Consider the following 22,240-nt stretch of genomic DNA (forward strand, 5'->3'; position numbering starts at 1 on the left):
CTGCAAAGCTTTACATAAAGAGCTGCCTTGATTCTGTTTTTTAAGAGATAAAAATTTACTGAAGATTTTTTTTTTTCATGTTTCTTGTGATAATATTTAACTCCCTTTCCAGTTGTTAACAGGAATGACCCCCATGTGGCATGCGTGCAGGGAAAAAAAAGCACATTAATTATCACACATCTTGCAATAAGAAAAGAAAAAACATATCTTCAACAGGAAAATACAAGCAAAGACTAGGATTTTTTCATCAGCTTTTATCTTCACTACGAACATTTCTGGGCATTATTTTGATAAATTGTACCTTATGCTCTGATTACATCTTCTGATTTGTTGCTTGGGAAGTGTAGCCTCCTACCAGGAGATTTCAAATTTTCTCATCTCTAGCAGGGGGCCTCAGAGCCACCCTCACAACACCTGCACTGTGTTCCTGTTAGGATCAGAATGCAAAGCTATTACACACTGGAGGGTTTGTCTCAATCACACAGAATGGCTATGAATTTTAAATGTGGGATTAGAGCCCACGGAGGAGCGGGCGCATGGGAGACACACAGTCAGTTGAGTGCTAATTTGATTTTTTTTTTTTTTTTTTACAAACTGCTCCGACAACACATTGTTAGCAGGGAAGATCCATTGCTTGTGCTTTAGTTTGCCAATCGTTTTCTTGATTCAGACCACAACAGGAACAGGCTGATTCACCAGAAGGAAATCATTCGATCAGGATGTAAGACCTTCACTGAACTCAGTAGAACAGCTTATTAACACCTAATGTCTTCTTCAAATCCAGTGCACATAGATTTGTTTGGCTCATCTGTGCAAGACTATGAATGTTGTTTGTTGCGAATGCGACAGCATCTGTTTTCTGTCTTTAGTTTCCTTGAGCCACGTTGCTTTCTATTGGTGTTAGAGTGATTTGGGTTTCTTCAGCGGTAATAAATATTATTCCTTTGTTGTTTCAGGTGGAGATATGGAAGACTCATCTCCGTATGAACCTGTAGCCCTCAACCGGCAGCCCGACGTGTTTGGCTTGGCTTCCATCTCTTCAGGTATCCCTCCTTTGATCTAAACTGAGATCAGCACTGAGCTCATCTTGCCCTTCTGCACTTTCTAAAGAGGGTGTAAAAGAGCTTATTACAAGGAACAAAATGTAGCGACTTTCTTCTAAACCTGCTATCTAGTTAATTTAAAAGCAGTTTTCCGCTTTTCACAGTTTTGATTATATTTTCTGAAATGACGTGTGGTTTTCTGCTTAAATATTGTTCTCAACTTGTTTTTACTAATATAAATTGTTGCATTCGTTTAGTTAAGCCCCCATGAATTCAGTATCGTTAAGTAAGATAATGTGCCACTGTGTGTCACTTAATCTTGATAATCCTTCAGATGTTTTGTGAATGCTTCAGATGTTTGTTAGGATACATTAGTGAACAAACAGAAGACCATAAAGACCAAGGTCAGGGATACATTTATTGACAAGTTAAAAGTCATTGGTAACACTTTATTTGAAGGGGGGTGAATAAGACTGTCATGACACTTTCATAAACATGACATAACACATGTCATGAACATGAATAAACCTTCATGAATATTTATGACTGTTGTCATAAAGTGTCATTCGGTAAATTATGACACTTTTAATACAAAGTTGACATTATTTAAAATGTCTTTGTTATGACAACTTGACATTAACCAAGAAATCATTACTGATTATACTTTATCTTTAATAACATAAAGATACCTAATTTTTAAAGTGCAATCAGTAATACTTTTATAACAAATGTATATCAGTAATGATTTCTTGGTTAATGTCAAGTTGTCATAACAAAGACATTTTGAATAATGTCAACTTTGTATTAAAAGTGTCATAATTTACCAAATGACGCTTAATGACAACAGTCATAAATATTCATGAAGGCTTATTCAAGTTCATGACATGTGTTATGACATGTTTATGACAGAGTCATGACAGTCTTATTCACCCCCCCCCCCCTTCAAATAAAGTGTTACCAAGTCATTTCTCAAGCATTGATTATTTAATTGAGCACTGTTCATGTGTCACTGGAAAATGAAACAACTGCAGACCTTTGAAGAAATGTATTTTATAAATTTCATTTATGAGAAACTGAGACAATCAGAGAAGCAACTAAAGTGGAGCCGTGGTGACTGTGGAGAGCTCTCAGAGATCCACAACTCGGGTGATAAGTATCTGTTGACAAAACAACTCTATATGGAAAAAATGCAAGAAGAAAGCCGACCTTATAGGAAAGCAATACAAATTCCCGCTTACCGTTTGCCACAAGACACACACAGTACCTAGCAAGCATTGGGAATAAGGTGCCAAGATCACATCAGATAGTAAGTCCATTTTTTGGCCCAGATGCAAAATGCAATGTGTGGAGGAAAACTAATAGTGCAGGTCATTCTGAACACCCATCTCCACAGTTAAACATGATGGTGGCACAGTCACGTTAGAAGGGAAAGTGGGCTGTATATAGTTTTAATTCAAGTTGGCTTTCAGATTTCTAATTGCAAAAAAAACGTGGAAAACAATGTGTCCTTCTACTTTCTATCCATACTTTGAGTTGGCCTGTCATCCCAATAAGATGCATTGTAGTTGCAACCTGACAAAGCGTTCGAAAGTTCAAGAGAGCTTTGCACTGTCGTCAAAAACCGCTGCTCTTTGTTTTGCAAAGGGCTTATTGCTTCATCTGTCCTTTGATACACTCTGGTTGTTGGATATTTATACCGCACAGTCAGTTTTGTGTTCACCGCACTGCATTTTTCCCAACCATTGATTTTGCTTCTACTGTGATTTCTTCTTTGCTTTACTAATTAAACAGCTCAGAGTTATAGCCAGCTATTTAATCTGTTCGTTACCATTGCCAGGGTATAACAAATCAATGAAGCTACCCACATTTTTAAACCACAGCTACAATAGGTAGTGCACTACAGGGCCATATAATGGATGTGACTGGAGAATGAAACATTTAAATCTTGAGTTCAACTGCGCAAGATTATTTGCCTTCATCATGTTCTCACAGAAATTTCCACTGGGTGCTCCAGTTTCCAAATCAATCCACAAACGCCAACTACAGTGTGTTTCTTCTTCTCTACTGTCAAATGTAGCACTACTTCTTGCATATTTTCTGATATCTCAAAAAGAACCAAAATCTTTTTGGGAGAAAAAAAAATAGCATATTTTGAAAAATTGACTATAAAAATGTGAACAAATAAAGCAGATCATGTTTAGTGTCATTAGTTTTGGAAGAAGATGATGTAGCCCAACATTTTAAAAGCAGTTTGTTACATCCTTATTGAGATTTTCAAGCTAACAAGCACTCAAAATAAAAAAAGTCAAATGTGTTGTTAAGTGCAGTTTGTTATGATAAAGTTCGTAATGTAGAAGCAAAAATATGTGTGCCAGGGTGAAAAGAAGTAATGCAGTAGGATGTATCTAGACATAACAAGATACAACAGGGGACTCATTACTATATCCATTTTACTTCAGCTGTTTCTCCCGTTCTCTCGGAGGTGAAGTATTGAATTTGCTCTCCAAAAATCTTTTTAGCCTCAAGCTTTGCTCATTATTTACCATTTCTGAGGGCAGCATAATTGATTGTGGCACTGAGAGTAAACCACGGGCAAACAAAATAAGTAATTACACACTCATTTTATGCAGTTCTCACTACATTTGCCATGGCACTGGGAAACATTCATATTCATGTTTGCAGACGTCACTGTATGGAAAGCAGGGGGAATACGTGGTATCTGGTTGGTTGATGAGGCCAGTGGAACGTGCGCTTTCAGAGAGCAGGAGAAAATTGAAAAGTAATCTCTGCTCTCCAAGATTTTGTCTGAAAATGAAAATAGGGTTCGGAAGGTTGAGCAGAAAAGAAAAGAAATTATATAATGTAATGTGCACTCTCTCCAATTTGGAAACAAATGAAACATAAAGACGCATTGTTTCTCCTTTTAATACTATAAGGCAGCCAAAGCCACTTGGTTTTGTTTTTCTCGAAATGCAGTCGCGAGTTTCAAGTAGTCCATATTTAAAAGGAAGGAACATAGTGATCCTTGTGGGATCTGTCATACTGAATGAAGATAGTGTTTATAATCAGTTTTTTTTTCAATGATTCAAAACTTTCTGGTATTAACACATAGATAAAATTCTCTGTGGCTTCGTACTCCTCCATCAGCAGTGTTTCAGCTGGTCAATGCTCAGCTCATCTTTACATTCTGGATGGTCTTAGTACAAAATGTGAGCCTTTTTCTAATTATTCCTCGAATGAGATGACAATAGAGTGGGACCCCTTCATACCCCTTCATCAGAAACTGCCACTGGCTTGATGGATTTTACTTCTGAGTATCAACTATTTATCCATTCGGGGCCTGTGAGTCTGCCACATCAGCCCCTACCTCTGCTAAAAATGTTCGACAAGCAGATAGACTTTTGATGGGTCCGCTCAGCCCAAACATGACTGCACGTTCGATCCAAGACATGATAGTAATTACAGCATTGATACCAAGGCGAGTGTTAGGGGGAACCCACTTCAGCTCCACACAAGTCACAAAGCGAAGTCCTCCACTCTGTTTGTGTGCTTAGTGTTTAATGTAAATAGCAGTGGATTTGTATGTCAGGTGTCTGATGGCTGTGCTGGTTTGTCACATAATGGTGGCAGAAACTTCAAAAGGGAATATAAGTAGATTTGAGTTCTGAAAATAATCATGATTCTCCGCACTGCTTGTTACTTTTACCGTCCATCATGCACCATATTCTGGCTCAAATATATAAGACCGAACTACTTGCTGCAGGAACGATTTCTCCATCAGAGTTATAATGTTCAGAGAAAAAGTTTGTCTGACTTGGGGAAAAAAAAGCTTTAAAAATTCACTGAAGAATCTGCTTAAAGTGGTTGGTTTGGCCGAATGTTTACTAAAGCCAACAAATCAAGCTTAAACTCTGAACTTTGTGTAAGCCCTGTCTACAGTTCTTATTGACCCTTACTTTGTGTCCTTATGACACCTCTGGACATTAGGTGACCTGGATGTCCTCTACCTAGAAGCCTGTAGTTGTTGTTTTTAGCGGACTTTTCTAAAATGTTGTATTTTGGTAAAACTCCCAATGTTTACCACCTTGTCAGAATACACAAACTGAACTTGGAGTTATTAATATTAATAACAACAAAGACAACTTTGCCCCTGTTTTGTTTCTGTGCTTCTGGGCATAAACCACAATCTAGACCTGGAGCCAATCACAAAATGCTGCAAGAGTGAAAGAAAAATTCTGGCTTGGGACCTTTTGTTTAACAGTCGACTCACAGTGTGTTTTAAACTGATCCTTCCTGTAAACTATTTCATTTGCTTGGCTGCAGTCCTGATTGATACTTTATTATCATTGGTGTTACTATTAGAGGTTGCAGTAGTACTAGTGGTAGTAATAGTAGTATTACTTTCGAATGAACCATAAACACATGTGAACAAGCTATAAAAGGCTGTCAGAGCCAAGTGTCCCCCTCAATCTTTGACAATCACATGCAGACCTACGCTGAATAAAATGTAATTGTTTACTTTGTTTTTCTCAGCCCTACCCCGGCGTTTTTCTTTTTTTCATGCCTGGTGGTGAACAATGAAATTGTTTCTCTGATGAAGGAGGAGGGAAACGAGCTACGGCTTCCTGCATTTTAAAACTGATATATTTGTGTTAGGAGTTCATTTGCAACTATACCGATTGTCTCAATTAAAATACCTTTGCTTGCACAAAAACATTGTAATGGCAATTTAATGTGTTCTAATGAACCATGTTGTTAAGTAATCCTAACAGATATAAAACACAGCAAACAGAGCAACAGAGAGCAGAGCCGGTTTTTGATGTAGGGTCTTGATACTCCACACTCCTTCACTTGTGCCCATTTATTTTTTAATCACACTTGGTGGAGTAACAAAGAGGAAGGATATCTGTTCATCTGTGTGAAACAGTGAAAAAATAAAGGAAAGCAAAAAGAACAGCTTGAATCTGCAACTTGGTTCAAGACCTTTTGTTTGTAAAAACCACAACACAGTTACGATCCTTTCAACAAGGGCAGAAACAAGAAAGAAAAAGAGTTGCTTTATCTTACCTTAAAAATAACAGACTCAAAGAAAATGATGTTCCATCTAGCTGGAAGAATTTATATCTTTTCACGTTTGGAATTAAGCTGCTGATCTTTCTTCAGTAAATGTGTGTGGTATGAAGACGTATACTGACTAAGAGCGAAATGATAAACAAGCTTGGGCTTTCTGCAATAAAAGAGAGCTCTAATGCCAGTTGCACATTATTGGACTATTATCAACATTATAATCTTAAATATTCCAGCCCATACTAGATTTGTTAGGTTTTAACATTCACAAAAGTTTTATATTTTGTCTGTCTCTGTATTTTTGATAGTCACTCAAGAACTACTTCTTGCATACTTCAAAATCAGAGAATGAACAAAATGCAGAATATCAAGTCTAAAGCATACACCTTCATGTCTAAATTTCATGGTATTTCATGAGACAGACTTCACTTCATTTGGTGACATTTTGATTTCACAAGATCTTGTTACACCTCTTTACAGACATCTCTGTGTCTGATTATTGATGCAATGGTTTGCACTGCAGAGGCACATTGAAGCTGCATGTGCTTACAAGATAGAAACTGGTCACAGTTCATGATGAATCAGCTTATATGAATCAACTTATATGCTTCTTGAATTAAATGGCAGCAGATATCTTTTGGTGAGGGTTCTGCAACCTGTGGCTCAGGCCTTTTCCACAATGTCTCCTAATAAGTTTGGCTAAAATTTACAAAAAACTAACTGGATGTCTTAAAATGTAGATAGAATAACAAATGCAGATTTTTTTCCCTGCAGTTTTTTTCTGCAATATTTGCATTGCATTACAGAGAATGTAGAATATTCCTACAGAGAATGAGTCTGAAAGTATTAATCTTATGTTTCCTTTTGCATTAAGCTGGTGACTATATGAATATTCAACATCATTTACCATCCTACAGAAAAAAAAAATCCATCGTCTTTAGCTAAATTTTGTTTATCTTTATTTTAAATAATAAAAATAGAGAGTAGATATTGATCTAATTCTAATTTGAATTTATTTCATGAAGTACAGTGCATATTAATCAATATGAGTATTTTTAAACAACCATGTATATGTGCTAAATTTAGCCACAAGGGCTAATTTTCATCTGTAATCCCCTGGCAGATTGATGGTTAAAAAAACAATTGACACACACATGGATGAACACACATGGCAACATTGTTGTAAATGATATCTAAACTTATAAAAATTTTTAGTTACAAATACAGTTCTATGCAAGTTTTTTATTTGGCTAGACAGAGAGCAGAGGTGACTCTTTATGCTGTAAAGGTTGCAAACAGACAACTGTTTTAGGTGCCGGACTTTAGGGGGTGGAGATATAAGGATAGCAGTGGGAAGTGAGATCTCATAAGCTTATATTTGAAATAATAGCAAATCTAAAACCAAAAGCATATTTTTGTTCTGCTTTTCTTTTCTTTTTTTCTTTCCTTCTGTCCTTCAAGTAGATTTCACACTCACTAGTAATGCATGAGTTTACTGGAGCATGGAGTTCTGTGCATAAACAACCTGCAGTGACCAGGGTTTCAAGCCCCACTTAAATCAACAGAAATACTTCCAGAAATACTGCATGGTTGTCTAAATTTAAAAAAAATAAATCCTAAAAGAACCTGGCAAAATGTCTGAGTGTGACAGTGGACATCTCCAGATCGGTTATTTTGTTCAACGATATCAACAAAATCTTGGTTGGATTCAGAAAACAAGGAAATACAGTGAAAAGTGGGGATGAATCATTCTTCAGAAATTAACCTTTATCAAAGGTTAAACAACTGGCATTTTTCTACAAAAAAATGCGGAGATGTTATTTATAATAATTGCAACACGGTATTTTGCAGTGTGTTCTGTTTTCTTGATTCGGTACTGAGCTGATTAACTCATCGAGAGCAAAGGGCAGCAGAAAATCCTCCATTCAGGGTTTCCTCCTGGAATTAGGTTTAACATCCGTTAGTTAGACCCTCCACCTCTCCGCTCTAAGCCCCTCACCTCTCAGCAGTGTATGTCCGCCATCCAATTAAATCTAGAAAGCTGCTTGTAGCACAGCTGTGGAGATGGAACGGTGCACCAGCTCTGCTAAGTATGCTGCTGCAAATGTTTGACATTTTCACGCCATTGTCATAACAATTCTTGTTACTTAGGCGAACACTAGCAGGTTTTTTTTTTTGTATATGTATATTGAGGCTTCCAAGCGCTTTGGGGTGCAAGAGTAGCTTTGCATGGATTTGTGCAAGATTAGTTTTGTGTATGCCTGCAGCTGTCCCCATGTGTGTTCATATTGCTTTTGCTAATATGCTTCATTATCCTGTGTGCATTTCCTAATCAGTTCACTCTTAGTAAAGCCTTAGCTCGTCCCTCAGTGGATTTGTAATGAGACTTGCCTCTTCTCCCCTTGCAGTAGTCAGCATTTTACAGAGAAAGTCAGTGTCAGAGCGCAGAACGTGTTGTTTCAGTTGACTTGAATGCTGATAATGAACAGTAGAGCTGATCATTAAAGCAATATTGCACAGGCAAACCTTTGAATACGCATCTTGTTAAGCTGTTTCGCAGCTTTTTGTATTGTCATCAGTGTTGAGAGAGCTGAATAAAGAGTGCCAACGAGGAATGCCACACAGGCAAATTAGAAATTCTCATAAACATTTCAGAATATACACCCGTATTTATTGTGACTCACAGCTTCTATGGAAGCCCAGTGTTATCTGAGGAGTTCTCCATGTAAAAATATTTAGCTTTTGCACAATGTCCGTGACTTCTCGCAGCCTCTCGATCTCAAACTGCTTCGATTTGCTGCATTTATTTCATATTCAGTTGTAAAATGTAGCTGATCTCTGAGAAACCCAGCGTTTCTCTGAACTCCACTGCCCTGCCTTTTATGAAATCCACTCACATAACCCGCTCGGTAAAGCTTTAAGAGATGATTTTGTAGATTCAGTGCGGCTCCTTTTCCTCCCCTCTGGAAATCCCTACTGCGACAGAGCATAGCGCTAATGACTGATGAGGCCTTTGACACGGAAATGCTTGACACACTCCTCGGGGTCTGGACTAAAGACTTTCCTAACAAGCTCTCGCACGCTCACCCTGAGCTGTATTAAATTCAAACTTTGGCACCTTTCCTAATTACTGAGAACATACCAGGAGTCAACCTCATACTCCTAACCTAGCCTGAACCCCAAGACCCCCGAGCCCCATATACCTTCAAACTCCCCCTGCCTTTCTGCAGTGCAGTGTCCCTCGAGTACGGGATGATATATGAAATGCTGAATTCAAATTAGGCTGACAGAGAGCAATTACTTAAGAAAGAAGATCCCTTACTCTTTAGAAATTAAAGTATCCAAATCCTAATACAAAGTGCATGCCCCATTTCATCAGCTTTTTTCTGTTCTTACAAGCTCTATTTTTTTTACATTTTGCTCAGTTTTATTTTGACTATGCCCTTCTTTTTCACCAGAACACGGTCTGCTTCTCACCATCCGGCTCTCTGAGTATCCACTTTTTTCTCTCTCACCTCATTGTCTTGACCTCTCTCCCATTGTTTGCCAAAATCAGTATCACCACTAGAGAACTCTGATTTACGATCCACAAAGAGTTACTACATTTTTTATGGATAAAGTGTTCATGGGAGTTTCGAGTTCACCTCCTAAACATTTTGAAATATGTTGTCAGCTCCAACATGAACTGGTTCTCATTCGTCATGATTAATAAGAGGTCATATTTCACCATTAAGCCTTAACATTGGGGGAGAATGCTAGAAGAGACAGTAGAAGAAAACTAATCACTTTGATCGTGTTTTTTTTTTTGCATTTAAAGAACTTTGATTTCTAAGTCTTTAGCATATTTTGACAACCTTGGTAACCAGACTGTTCTAATATTTACATGACTTTTGGTATATATTGATTCCACATCCAATATTCACTTAGTACATCCTTCCAGTTTTCTAGCCTTTCCCTTTGTCAGCTTTCCTTACTTGTTCTGTGGAACTGCTATGTTTATAGATAGGTATATTGTTATGCTGAGAGCGGTTGATTGCACCGCTGATGAGTTGCGTTAATTATTTTGTGCACTGTGCAGTTTTTTTCATTTTTTCCTGAACTAGGCTCCATTAATTGAAAGCTCTCCTGCTTGTCTGTGTGAGTGGCCATTTAATCTGTTTGTATCCTCTCACTTCATCCTTCGATCATGATCAGCTACAGTAATCAACCGGCACAAGTCTTCGCTCTGCTCTTAAAGCTTTTTCCATTTTTAAACGTCTCATCTCGTCGGCTTATCAGCCCGCTTTCTCCGAACATTACTGCACAACGTGTTTTCTGAAAATCTGTGTTGTGATGCACTTGGAAAATCAATTATAACTCTGTAACACAATACTAAATGTTTCCCCTCTCGGCTCCACCTCTTTGCCTCCTTCCTCTTCGCCTCCTGCACTTGCATGCTTTCCTATTAGAGTGTAACAACATTAGAGCCATCAAGTGGGCTTTATGTCTTATGCCCGCCCTAGGACATCTTTTTGGTTCCAGCACCAGATTCCATCTTTGCTTCCCAATCAAAGGTAGTAAAAACCCATCCATTGCTGCAGCCTCCATTGCAGACTCTGCTCAGCCTGGTCAGATAAATCGTAGGAGCTCATCCTTCTCCTATTTTCTTTTCATCTCAGACCCCCCCAGTGGCCCACATTATAGCTGCAGATGGCCAGGGGAGATTTAGAAGCTGCAATCCATCAATGTAATGCAGCCTGAACTACTGGACAGTCGCCCTGTGAACGTTTCCACCAGCTGGACCGTTTTGCTCTCCTCTGGCCCTGCCTGAGCTCGGCCCACTTAACTAAAACTCGGGCCGTGCTTCGGCCTCATTGTAGACTGTGGTTAAATTTAATTTTATTTTTTCAGTTATTGGTGTAGGAACCAATTTGTTCCTGTCTGAAATGACTGATTAATTCTCATGCAAGGGTCCAACTTTATGAAACATGCATATGGGCAGAATAATTAGTGTAGGGTCGTCAGAGGAGCTTTTTGATTGACTGGTGGCATGGGGACACATCGAAACCCTCCTTAGCTGCTGTTTTTGTGCTACTACAGATAGAATACCTCAAGCTGAAAAAAATCACTTCAGACTTGATCTGTCAGTTGTTTCTAGATATTAAACTAGTGATGATCAAACGCGGTGAAAGTTACTTATTTAGCGCAATAGTCGTTAAATTTACGGCCAAATTGGAATCTGCAATTAAAACCTACATTTTAGCATTGTTAGTCACCATATTTTCTTACATAATGCAAAATACAGGCGCAATACTTTACCTGGACTGTAAGCAATAGAAAACTCTTTTGAGACACATTTGACAATTAACTTATTCACTTAACAACCCTTAATGTTCCCAAAAACCATGGCAGTGAGCCATATCTCCATTTTAAAACTATGACTTGGTATCCTTTCATTGCAAATCTGGGAATGTATGAGTTAAGTTGTGAATGTGCCATATGTTTTAAAACAAATCAATGCCAAATTTAGAGATTGTTTATATAAATTTATGTCAGCTTGAATCAGCAAATGTATAATTCAGTGCTGGGGAATTATAGGTCCATATTAGTGCAAAAACTACGTTTGATAGCCAACAACTTTAAACATTTTTATTGTAGGGCAAACTAATTCTTAAAATAATATTACTTTTATGAATCTGAGCTGATTAACTGCTGACCTGCTAAGCAGAACATAAAGTGTTACAAGATCTGGACCAGCATGTAAAACCATTTAAATAGCCAGTGTTGTTAATGTTTTCTTCATAATTACACTCAGGAAGATGAAGATTCTTCTGGATTCAGCATTTTTTTTTATGGAAAGCAATATCTGGCTTTTGATTTCAAAGACATCTAATTATGTAGTTATGTCAGAATGTAAAACTTCATCCTGCTTTGGGAAACCAGAGACCCCAAAGTCATAACAGGCCGCAGTGAATCACTGCTCTGGAGTACTGCAGGGGAGATTGGTCTGCCTTGGATCAGCTGGTGGAACATGGCCTAAAAACGGTAATACATTTTATGCCTGTGCAGTTCTGCACAATATTGCGTTGCATAGTCAGATTTCCTCTGGTGCCCTGAGACGTAATGACGGAATCCCCTTCAGCATTCCCCATATTTTCTGCAACATTTGTAGAAAATGTATTTGCGTGGAAAAACCTCAGTTTAGGTTTTGTGTTCTAAAATATTTGTGAGACTGTCGCCCTTTTTGCTCTTTCACTGCAGGATGTTGAATTCACATGAAGATTGATTGTTTTCAGACAGTAAACTTATCAAGTCTCCACATGTTGAGAATGGCCACGATTTCCACAGCTTCATAGATCACATGTGAATCTACTCCAGTTTTCATAAACAAAGTCCACTGTGTTGGAAATATGCTCAAATGTCACAAAAGTAAAAGGCACTTAAATAACACTCAGAATATGTTGAGTTTACACTGACTCACTGTCTGGTAGTGTTGGGACAGATGAGGATACTGTGATCTAAAAAGAGTCAAATAAAATGTAACATTTGAACAAAAAAGCTCACAACAAAACACTTAGCACCCGTCCATTTATCAGAGTTCTTACTAAATTAATCTTAAGACATCTTCATAATAGCAACGCTGAAAGGGAAGGTCATTTAAATGTGCTTCCTTCCCTCACGGATGATATTCTGGAATTTTGTTAGTCTTATGGGACTGTGAGTTTTGTTTCCCCGAAACCACAAAATCATTAATTTTGCTTATTTATTTTTGTCCCCCCTTTTGGGGTTTTATGTGCTCTCTCCCCCAATTTCAAGGATTGATAACGTGCAACGTAACATTTGGAAACAATCCTGTGCATCTTTCAAAGACCCTTTAAAAAAAAAAAAAGACAGAAAAAAAAGATTGTCCTCTTCCTGCTCCAGGCTGTCTGATAGACATGGAGGGAGATTGGTTCTGTTGAATAAGAGATGAATCTCTCAGAGTGTCACCGTGCCGCCACGACCTCTGAAATATCATTATCTACAGGGGAAAGAAGGTTAACTTCTCTAATATAGCCAGAGGGTTGCCACCAGTGAACATAAAGCTGCTTTATTACAAGTATATTTCATGAGAAAAGTTTTTTCTCTTATTACCAAAATGGTACAGCATCTGAGAGCATTCAAACAAGTTTAATAACATGACTTTTTTTTTTCTCAGCTATGATATACAGCTGGATGGGTAATTTTAGGGGTTTTGGTAACACTTTATTTGAAGGGGGGGTGAATAAGACTGTCATGACACTTTCATAAACATGTCATAACACCTGTCATAAACATGAATAAGCCTTCATGAATATTTATGACTGTTGTCATAAAGCGTCATTCGGTAAATTGACACTTTTACTACAAAGTTGACATTATTCAAAATGTCTTTGTTATGACAACTTGACATTAACCAAGAAATCATTTCTGTTTAAACTTTACCTTTAATAACATAAAGATACCTAATTTTTAAAGTGCAATCAGTAAAACTTTTAGAACAAATTTATACCAGTAATGATTTCTTGGTTAATGTCAAGTTGTCATAACAAAGACATTTTGAATAATGTCAACTTTGTATTAAAAGTGTCATAATTTACCGAATGACGCTTTATGACAACAGTCATAAATATTCATGAATAAAGTGTTACCGGGTTTTTTTTGTCACTCAAAAATAAAAAAAAATGTGCAACTGGATGGCACTGATGAACAAAACTCTGTTCTTCTCCATGACCTCAGCGGTCAGATGTAACAGGATTTTGCGACGCAGTTTCTCTTTTTCCACCAACACACCCAAGGCCTTCTGTCTTCACATTACCTCCGGAAAACGAATGAATAATGAGACAACGTTTCTCGTTTGCTCCATTAAGTCAAAACATTGAAAGATAAATTTAAATAATATTTGTAACAATATGACAACTTAATAATCACCTGGTATTATGGTAATCACGTCAGCTGTCAACGGGTTAATGAATAATTCATCAACATGTAATCTGAAATCATATCTTATTAATTTATTTATATCTGACTCAAGGTCTGTAACAGCCTGGATCGATTTAGGTGGAGTGGATGGGCCTGGCTGGAGGCGTCCCTCTGCTGGCTCACAGCTGTTTGAAAAATCAGAGGTAAAGATGATATTGAAGTCTCTCTACCAGGGATTCATCAAACGATGCGAAGTCAGTGTTGATAAGTCAGAACATGAACAGCAAGGCAGGGAACAGGCTGCGCTTGCTTAAATATTGCAGCATGAACCAAAAGAATCACGCTTGATCACTATAATTAATCATAACATGTTTGACTAAAAATGTGTGAACCATGTTAATAGATATAGGAGCTACATAACAAATTTGCTTCAGAAGAAAGAAAAATCTCCAGCATGAGTGATTTAAATTGTTTAGATGTTGAAGAAAAAGATTTGCATTCCATTATAAATATTACTCTGAATAGATGAAATGCTTGAAAATTTGAAATATTACAGCAAAAAAGACATGTGAGATGAGCCCATGTTCAGTGTGCTACACCTGTCCTGCTTCAAGAATGACTTGAACAGCGGTACAATCTGTTAATCTAAAATAATTATTGAACTGAATGTGGAAAAAGTTCTGCAGGGTTTGCAAATTTGGGGGTTTTATCAATAGGCTCCTCCTAATTAATCTTCTTCAGGGTGGGTAAGGTATCCCACCCTGAAGAAGATGAACCATCCACCTAAAAAAATTACACAAGTAAGAATAAAAAAGTTTTTATTTGTTCCTTTGTTCTGTTTAATTAAATAAATTAGTACTGAAGTATTGAGTAAGTTATCAAAACATCTGTTTTAATATTTAAAAATTATGTCATCAGACGGACAACAATACAATATGTTCAAACTGCAGTATTTTAAAGACTAAAATGGAAAGAAAAAAGGTATAGAAACTAGTAATGTCGTTCAAAAATAACAGATCGATTCAGGAGAATCACTTTTCCAAATCTGTTTTTTTCTTTCATTTAGACAAACAAAACAAAACAAAAAAACCTGAGACTAAGATTTATTGTCGGCAATATAAATATAATGCAGTTTAGAACATGGTGAATTACTTCCAGTGCTAAATTGCACAGCAGGTGGAAAATTGCCCTGAAGTAGCAAAGCGTGTGCGTAATAAATAAGTCTTACTTTAACTTGGTGTGTCTGTATTTCACGCCTTTTCTTTTTTACTTCCAGTCGAGTAGAGTACTGTGTAATAAAACTACTCCTAAAACTAAATCAAATCCTATTCTAACTAAATTTATATTTTCAATAATATAAATTTTGTTGTCCTTGTTTGTAGGATTTAAAGGATGAGTCCTCGTTTTGTCTGTTCTTACGGCACCCAAATGGCAAACAACAGATATTTCTGCAACTTTTTGTTAGCTACGGGGAACTGAGGCTACAGTTCACACAAACTCAAGAGAATTTGACAACGACAAGTTGGAGGAACATTGACTGGTCTGTTTGTCCCAGACTCAGCTGAAAAATGTATGTGGTCAAGGATCAGAAGTTGTATCAGAGGTTCAAGCTAGAACTGGTGGTATAATAGTGTCTCGTCACACTCATCACACACAGTGATATGTTTTAAGTGTTTACTTCTGTTAACTTTTATTTTCTTCTGCGCTAATTTTGTTCTCACTTGCCCTATTTTTTCCATGTCTTTACGTTTAGGAATGCACACACTGACCCCCAAGCCCTTCCAGTGTCCTGAAGCAGAGAAGGATTGCAACCCTTGCCTTAACGCAACTAAAGCTTGCAACCTAAACTCCCTCTGCAAGAGGCACCGCAGCAGCTACATCACCACCTGCAGCCGGAGTGACACCAACAAAGGAGAGAGCTGCAACAGGAAGCGCTGCCACAAGACTCTGAGGGCCTTCATGGACCGCGTGCCTCCAGAGTTAAGCCAGCGGCTGATCTTCTGTCCCTGCCAGTCTGAAGGCTGCGCCGAGAGACGCAGGCAGACGATCGTTCCTGATTGCTCTTACACAGATAAGGAGAAGCCGAACTGTCTGGAGCTGCGGCGGGTTTGTCGCGCGGATGCGCTCTGCAGGTGAAGTAAAAAAGAAAAAAACATGCAGGACTTTTTTTTTTTTTTTGTTCGTTTGTGACTGCATTTGAGTTTGTGTTCTTAGTCTAAACCGCAAATTCTGGAGTGAAAAAAAATGTAATTCATTATCATTCAAGTCAATTTTAGCTTTAAAATTTTACTGTAGCAACACATTTGCACTTTTTGATTGTCTTCTACGCCATCATAAAGTTTGCTCATTTTTCCAGTGTAACTTCAGGTAATTAGACATTTAGAGAGCAGCTGCTATTAGATGCGAGATGAAGACGTGAGGCTGAGTTGAAGGGACAATGCTCAATTAAGCTGAACAAAACATTAGTGGCTCACTTTGGCTGCATGGGCCCTCTATTGGACTCCAGCAGCCAGATTTAATTCACACCTACCCAGCCGTGACATGTTTCCTTGTGTTAGTTCTGCTCGGAGGAGGTGAAACACAGTGCCTGGGGCCAAACCAGCTGTCAAGATCTTTTACTGGAGACTCATGTCCCTGTACTGACCATCAGGGGGCTTCGCGCTCCTTCTGATACTCTGTAATTTCTTGTGTTAAAATGAGCAATGTTTTAATAATCGTAGGTGCTTTTAAGATGATTTATGACACTAATGAAGATTAACCACCTGTCAGATCGGAGGAACAAAGGAGCTGTCTGCCCCTTTCTGCTTTCGCACTTTATCACATTATAAATACAAACTCCTGCCGCACTACTATTAATCACAAATCTGTCCTTCATGCTAAATACTGTAGAAAGGAAAACTTAACGCTGCACATCACCCTGAGCACACCCACTCCTCCGAGTAACACGGCGATGGCAGCATCATGCTATGGTGATGATTTTCTTCACCGTAGATAGGGAAATAGACAGAGTTGATTCAAAAATGTATGAAGCTAAATGCAAGGCCATCCTGGTAGAAGAGCTGTTAAAGGCTGGGAAAGACTCTGACAGAGATTTGCAGTTTAGCAGAACAATGACCCTACAGCCAGGGCTATAAGGCAGAAAGTTTTCAGGTCTTTTTGTTTGTTAAAACAAAAACAAACAAACAAACAAAAAAGAAAACACTAGAAAACGTGCAATTACTGTATGTACAATGTATCAATTATGTGCCACTATGTTGTGCACATACTCTGGCATTTGAACTCTTTTGAATTGTGAGAAAAAGTTAAAATGTGCGAATACTTTTGCCACAGACTCTATTACTATTATTATTACTCTTTTACCATCAACAACCGCCTCATAATTACAAATGCTTCTCCTCCAAAGGACATCGTCTGTCTCCAGTCTGTGCAGAAATACTGTTTCGCATGCCAACATAGTAGCTATTGCAGGAAATTAATGTTATACATACACTGGACGACCAGGTTTGATAATAATCATAATAAATTTTCTGCAACCGAAAAGTCAAAGTGCCACTTCAGTATCAACAGAAGTCGTACCTTTGTTCGAATGGTTTACATACTGTACATAAACATTCTGCGTAGTCTCTTTAGGCACACGCAGTAATTTGTTCAGACAGGCCCTTCTCTAACTCCACTTATATACTTTCTATGGAGAGTAGCACACTCATAGTGTTAATGGTTCCTCTTCTCCAACACTAAATTCACCCTCCACTCAGCTAAGGTAATGGAACTCTATCAGGCCTCCTCCAATTTATGATTGTCTCAATAATTACCTGCTTGCCTGCATTGTGTTATCTCTTTTCAGAGCGAGCGGCTTTCTTTGACCTTTAGGCCCTCTGGTGTCTGCAGTGCTCCTCCTTTTTGAGAAAGATGAAATAGAACGTTAAAGCTCATTATCTGCGGCCACGTAAAGCCCCTCTGAGGTCAACAGCTCGATGAGTGTGTGCACGCTGCCGCTGCGTGGACACGGGCTTGCTCGTTCACCAACAGAGCAGCAATCACTCAGGAGCCGCTCTAGTTCCAATATTTTATTTATTTATTTTTTTTGCTTGTTCTTCAGAAGTAAACGAGGGCCGTCATGTAAGAGAATTTCACCACAATTCAGACACAATGAGCTGTTGAGCTTTATTGAGGCTTACAATTTTATCTTTCCATGAAGAGTTCAGTCAACACTTTTAAAGTACTCAAACTATCCTTCTTTTTGCATAACTTTACCTGATTTTAAATAGAACAGTAATAATGCCTTTCAAAAGTTGTATTACTCCTTGAACCTTTCCACACTTTGACATGTAACAACCTCTAAATTAAATGGATTTCATTGGGAATATAAAGCTGTTTCTTGTTAATGTCTGGCCTGCACTGGCATTCAGAAAACTGAAGTTGGTACTTTGTAGAACTGCCTTTTGCTGCTGCACGAGCTGAAAGTCTTTGGTGGTTGCTTTTGACATTTTAAGATTTTAATTTATCTCTTATCTTCTTTGCCAAGAAGCTCCAGTCCAGTCAGATAAGATGCAGAGCAAGTGTGAAAATAGCGTAATTTGTGGAGTTCACAACTAATCATTGCCCCATGTGAATCTCCCACCTATGCAGTGGATGCAGCTCCTCCAGAGTCACCATCTTGACTGCTTCTGAGGAAAGTTGAGTTTGTAGAGATAAAGCAGAAAAATGGGGTTAAAAATATTTGCACACTTTTTCAATTTATTGTTCTATACACTCCTATTTAAATACACATAAATGTGTGGATAATGTTTGAGTTTTAAGGGCATTACCACATTTACAAGGCACTGTAGCAAACCCAGCATGTTGTATATCTATGTTTCAAAAAATTACAGCACTGTAAAATGCTTTGAGCAATCAGAATCATGAATTTCATTTAAAAAAAAAAACACTAACATTTAAACCTCAGCAAAGTTCAAGACTTGAGTAAACTTTCTGGAGCCTCTTTTTTCTTCTCTGTTGGTAACCAAAGGAAGGATCGTTCAGTGACAGGCCTCAACTTTTCCCTAAATACACCTGTCTGACTAAAAAGAGAAGATACACAGCTTGCCAGAGCCATTTTATTTGAGAACAATAGATTACTAAAGAGAGGAAAGGGAATAGAAAGAGGAAAAGATAATATATAATGAGACAGAGAGGCAGAGGGTGGCAAGGGGAGGTACTCAGAATCAATGTGGGCTACTGCAGTCAGTGGGAGATCAGTGGTTTGATCAAACAGCTATAGGATTTTTGCAATAGTTGCTACAGGCTATTTTATACAGCACAGTCTGTGCAAAACATGCATGTACTGATGGGATTGCAGCAAAAAGCATCCTCAGTGGAAACTGATTTTAGAAGACATTGAAGATATCAAACTTTTCTTAGCCGATACAATTTCTGTCCAAGGCATTCACTTTTTTTGTTCTTTCATCTTTTTTTCCCAACACAGAAAGAAATGCTGCAGGATTTTTTTTTTTTGATAAAGATAAGTGACGTGAATCCAAAATCTTTTTTTTTTAAAGAGTTACAAGATCACCCCTGCTTATGCCTTAAAAATGTATCTGATTTTTATTCACTTTTGAAAAATGCATCAAATTACATGCTGTCGAATGATGTGTTTAGCGACTGAAAATAGTGGGACCTCTTTGGTGCATATATTGAACAGAAATGAAAATACATTTGTTTTTTTTGTTGTTTTTTTTTGCTTTTTAACACCAATTATTGATCAGAGCAGGATTAAGAGGAAACTGCCTATTTTCCATCTCTTGAAGAATGATTGGTGCATTCATTCCACCTTTATTTCACATCAGCATTACACTTGGAAACAGCTGCTATTTAATCATCTTAGCTGAAGTAAAGGCCTTTAGAAAGTATACCTTGAGAGTACTGGCTGCCAAATTGGCTGTGATTTCGCCTTTGGAGAAGAAGTAGATTGTTCCAGATGGAGCAAACATTTGAAAAGATTTCAATTGTATCGTTTTGGCGAGGGCCTGGGTGGCATATTGCACTGGAAGATTTCATTCTCTCCTTGGTCTCTGTGGGGGTGATTGTTGGCTTACTAGGTGGACGGAGAACAAGTATTAAATGGAACAGCGGCTTTTTTCTAACACCTGGTTGCACCTCTGCTTCAGTTATTACAGAGCTGCCTCCCATAATCCTGCACGAACTAACAGAAAGCATTTCTCTGTTTGCTACTGTTCAATCCACATTTGTCTTTTCGTTTCTTTTTTTTTCTGTCAGAAATGGCTGTGTATGTTTGCGAATGAAGGCTTGGGCATGAATGCGCAGACACTTCCCATCCTCTCCCGTGTCGGTTTGTGAAAGAAATGCCTGATAAAAACAAACCCAAAGAGCATTGAACGGTATTCGTACTTGTACTGTATTGATTCTCTGGAAGATCAATGCAACACTTCTATCTTTGATTCATTTCCCTCCCCTCGACACGATCACTGAGCGCTCTTTGATTGAGTCATTTGGCCTCTGGTTTTCAAAGTGGGCAGGTGAGAAACGGTCAATGAGCATACAGGTGAGCTGACCCAGTTTGGGAGATATACAGGATCAGGTTGCTGTTGCTGGCTGAAAATTCATTGGGAGCACTCTCTTGTTCACACACAGACACACACACGCACACACTGTCCTAACTCAACAGTCTGTTCTCTTGTATCTGACAACTTAAGTCCCCACTGAGGGGAACCATGTGGGGAGAGAGACTGGCCCAGATGACATTACTCTGTATAGCTTCTGAGATAAAGCTAAAAGAAATCTGGAGGCTGCGGCACTTTTATCATCCGTTTCTCATCACTTTTTCTCTCTCTCTCTCACACACTTGCACTCAGACACGTTTGTGCTTTTTCACTTGTGAGAAGGCTTGCAGTATTCCCAGGCTGCTAGTTCTGCCCCAACCTCAGGGTCTCACACACGGCATGGTTGAGTCTCTAAAGAGCAGAGTGCTTTTGATAATCAACCGAAACTTGGCTGTGTGGATTTCAATAGAAATTATCCTCTGCTTTAGTGAGAGACAAAAGCAACTATCATCTAAATTGTAGTTGCTGCTGTTTTGGTTTTTATTGTCTGCATTTGGTGACTTACCAGCTCAGTTGCTCAACTGATCACAAGTCTCCTCCATTGTTTTTTGTGGTTTTAGTAGCAGAAACATTCAGAAACACGGCTCTGCCATAAATGCTTTAACAAGCAAGTAGTAGTATGAATTGTGTAGCCTTTTACTCTGCTGCACAAAACTCTGCTTATCTGCTTTTAAACAATAGTTGCTGTGTTGGTACCTACACTTTCAAAGAATTCTCAGTTTTTATACCATCTTTTCATTAACAACACATATTGTAAGATGTCAGAAAGATGTTTTCTTTTGCACAACACGTACAATTTAAAAAAGTTACAACCTTGTAGATGATTGTACTATATAATCATACCATCAGGCATGTGGGACAACTGGAAATGAGTTGTTTTAGTTCAGCCACACTGGAAGGTTTTCTAGCATGAACAACCTAATTAAGTTCACGTCACACCGTCTTTTTGCATTTTTTTTGTTTTACACACATCTTATGCTCAGCTTACAGAAACCTGGAAAGGTTTTGGGGATCATAACGATGTTGTTTGAAAGGGCCTTTGTGTTCATTACTTCTGGTCGTCTTTGGTATGATTTTTCTTGCAGGTCTGCAGTGCTTTAGATGATGTTAAAGGTCCTTTTGTGACCTCCAAGTGTCCTTGGAGAAATGTAGGTATTTCTAGGAAGGTTAATTTTTGTTCCAACTTTTGGAAAATTTCTCTCACCGTGATTCACTGGTGACCTAAATCCCTGGAAATGATTGTGTAACCCTTTCCATATTTAATTACCTTTCTACATATAGCCAGCTTGGCTATTTTTCTTTTCGTAAATGAAATCATTTACATTTCATTTACATTTATTAAGTAGTAAATTATCATAGCATAATTTACTACTTGATAATATTAAAATTTTCTTAATGAACTAGAATATATCAACAGTGCATATTTCTACAACTCTAGAATGTTTTCAGCTCCTCTAGAAATATTGATCAGTCTTTTACTAAATTCCTGAATTGCTACACTCATGCCTACAACTTGTTGGTAAATGGCCATTTTCCTGACTACCAGCTAACTACTATTTAGCTGTGTTTTCATGCAGTAGTTCAATCAAGGTGAATTCAGTTGTCAGAATG

At 38.0% G+C, this 22,240-nt stretch overlaps 1 protein-coding gene across 1 annotated transcript in view; it reads left to right on the top strand.

Moving 5' to 3' along the window:
• Positions 1-22,240, top strand: part of LOC103470484 (GDNF family receptor alpha-2) — a 68,680-nt gene that overhangs the window by 17,999 nt on the left and 28,441 nt on the right. Inside the window, exons 3-4 of the mRNA XM_008418951.3 lie at positions 957-1,043; positions 15,784-16,162. Coding sequence (XP_008417173.2) covers positions 957-1,043; positions 15,784-16,162 — 466 coding nt within the window. The remainder of the gene's footprint in view (positions 1-956; positions 1,044-15,783; positions 16,163-22,240) is intronic.

The sequence above is a fragment of the Poecilia reticulata genome, chromosome 9 (genome assembly GCF_904066995.2).
Source record: "Poecilia reticulata chromosome 9, P_reticulata-male-v2, whole genome shotgun sequence".
In the NCBI taxonomy this organism is placed as follows: Eukaryota; Metazoa; Chordata; class Actinopteri; order Cyprinodontiformes; family Poeciliidae; genus Poecilia; species Poecilia reticulata.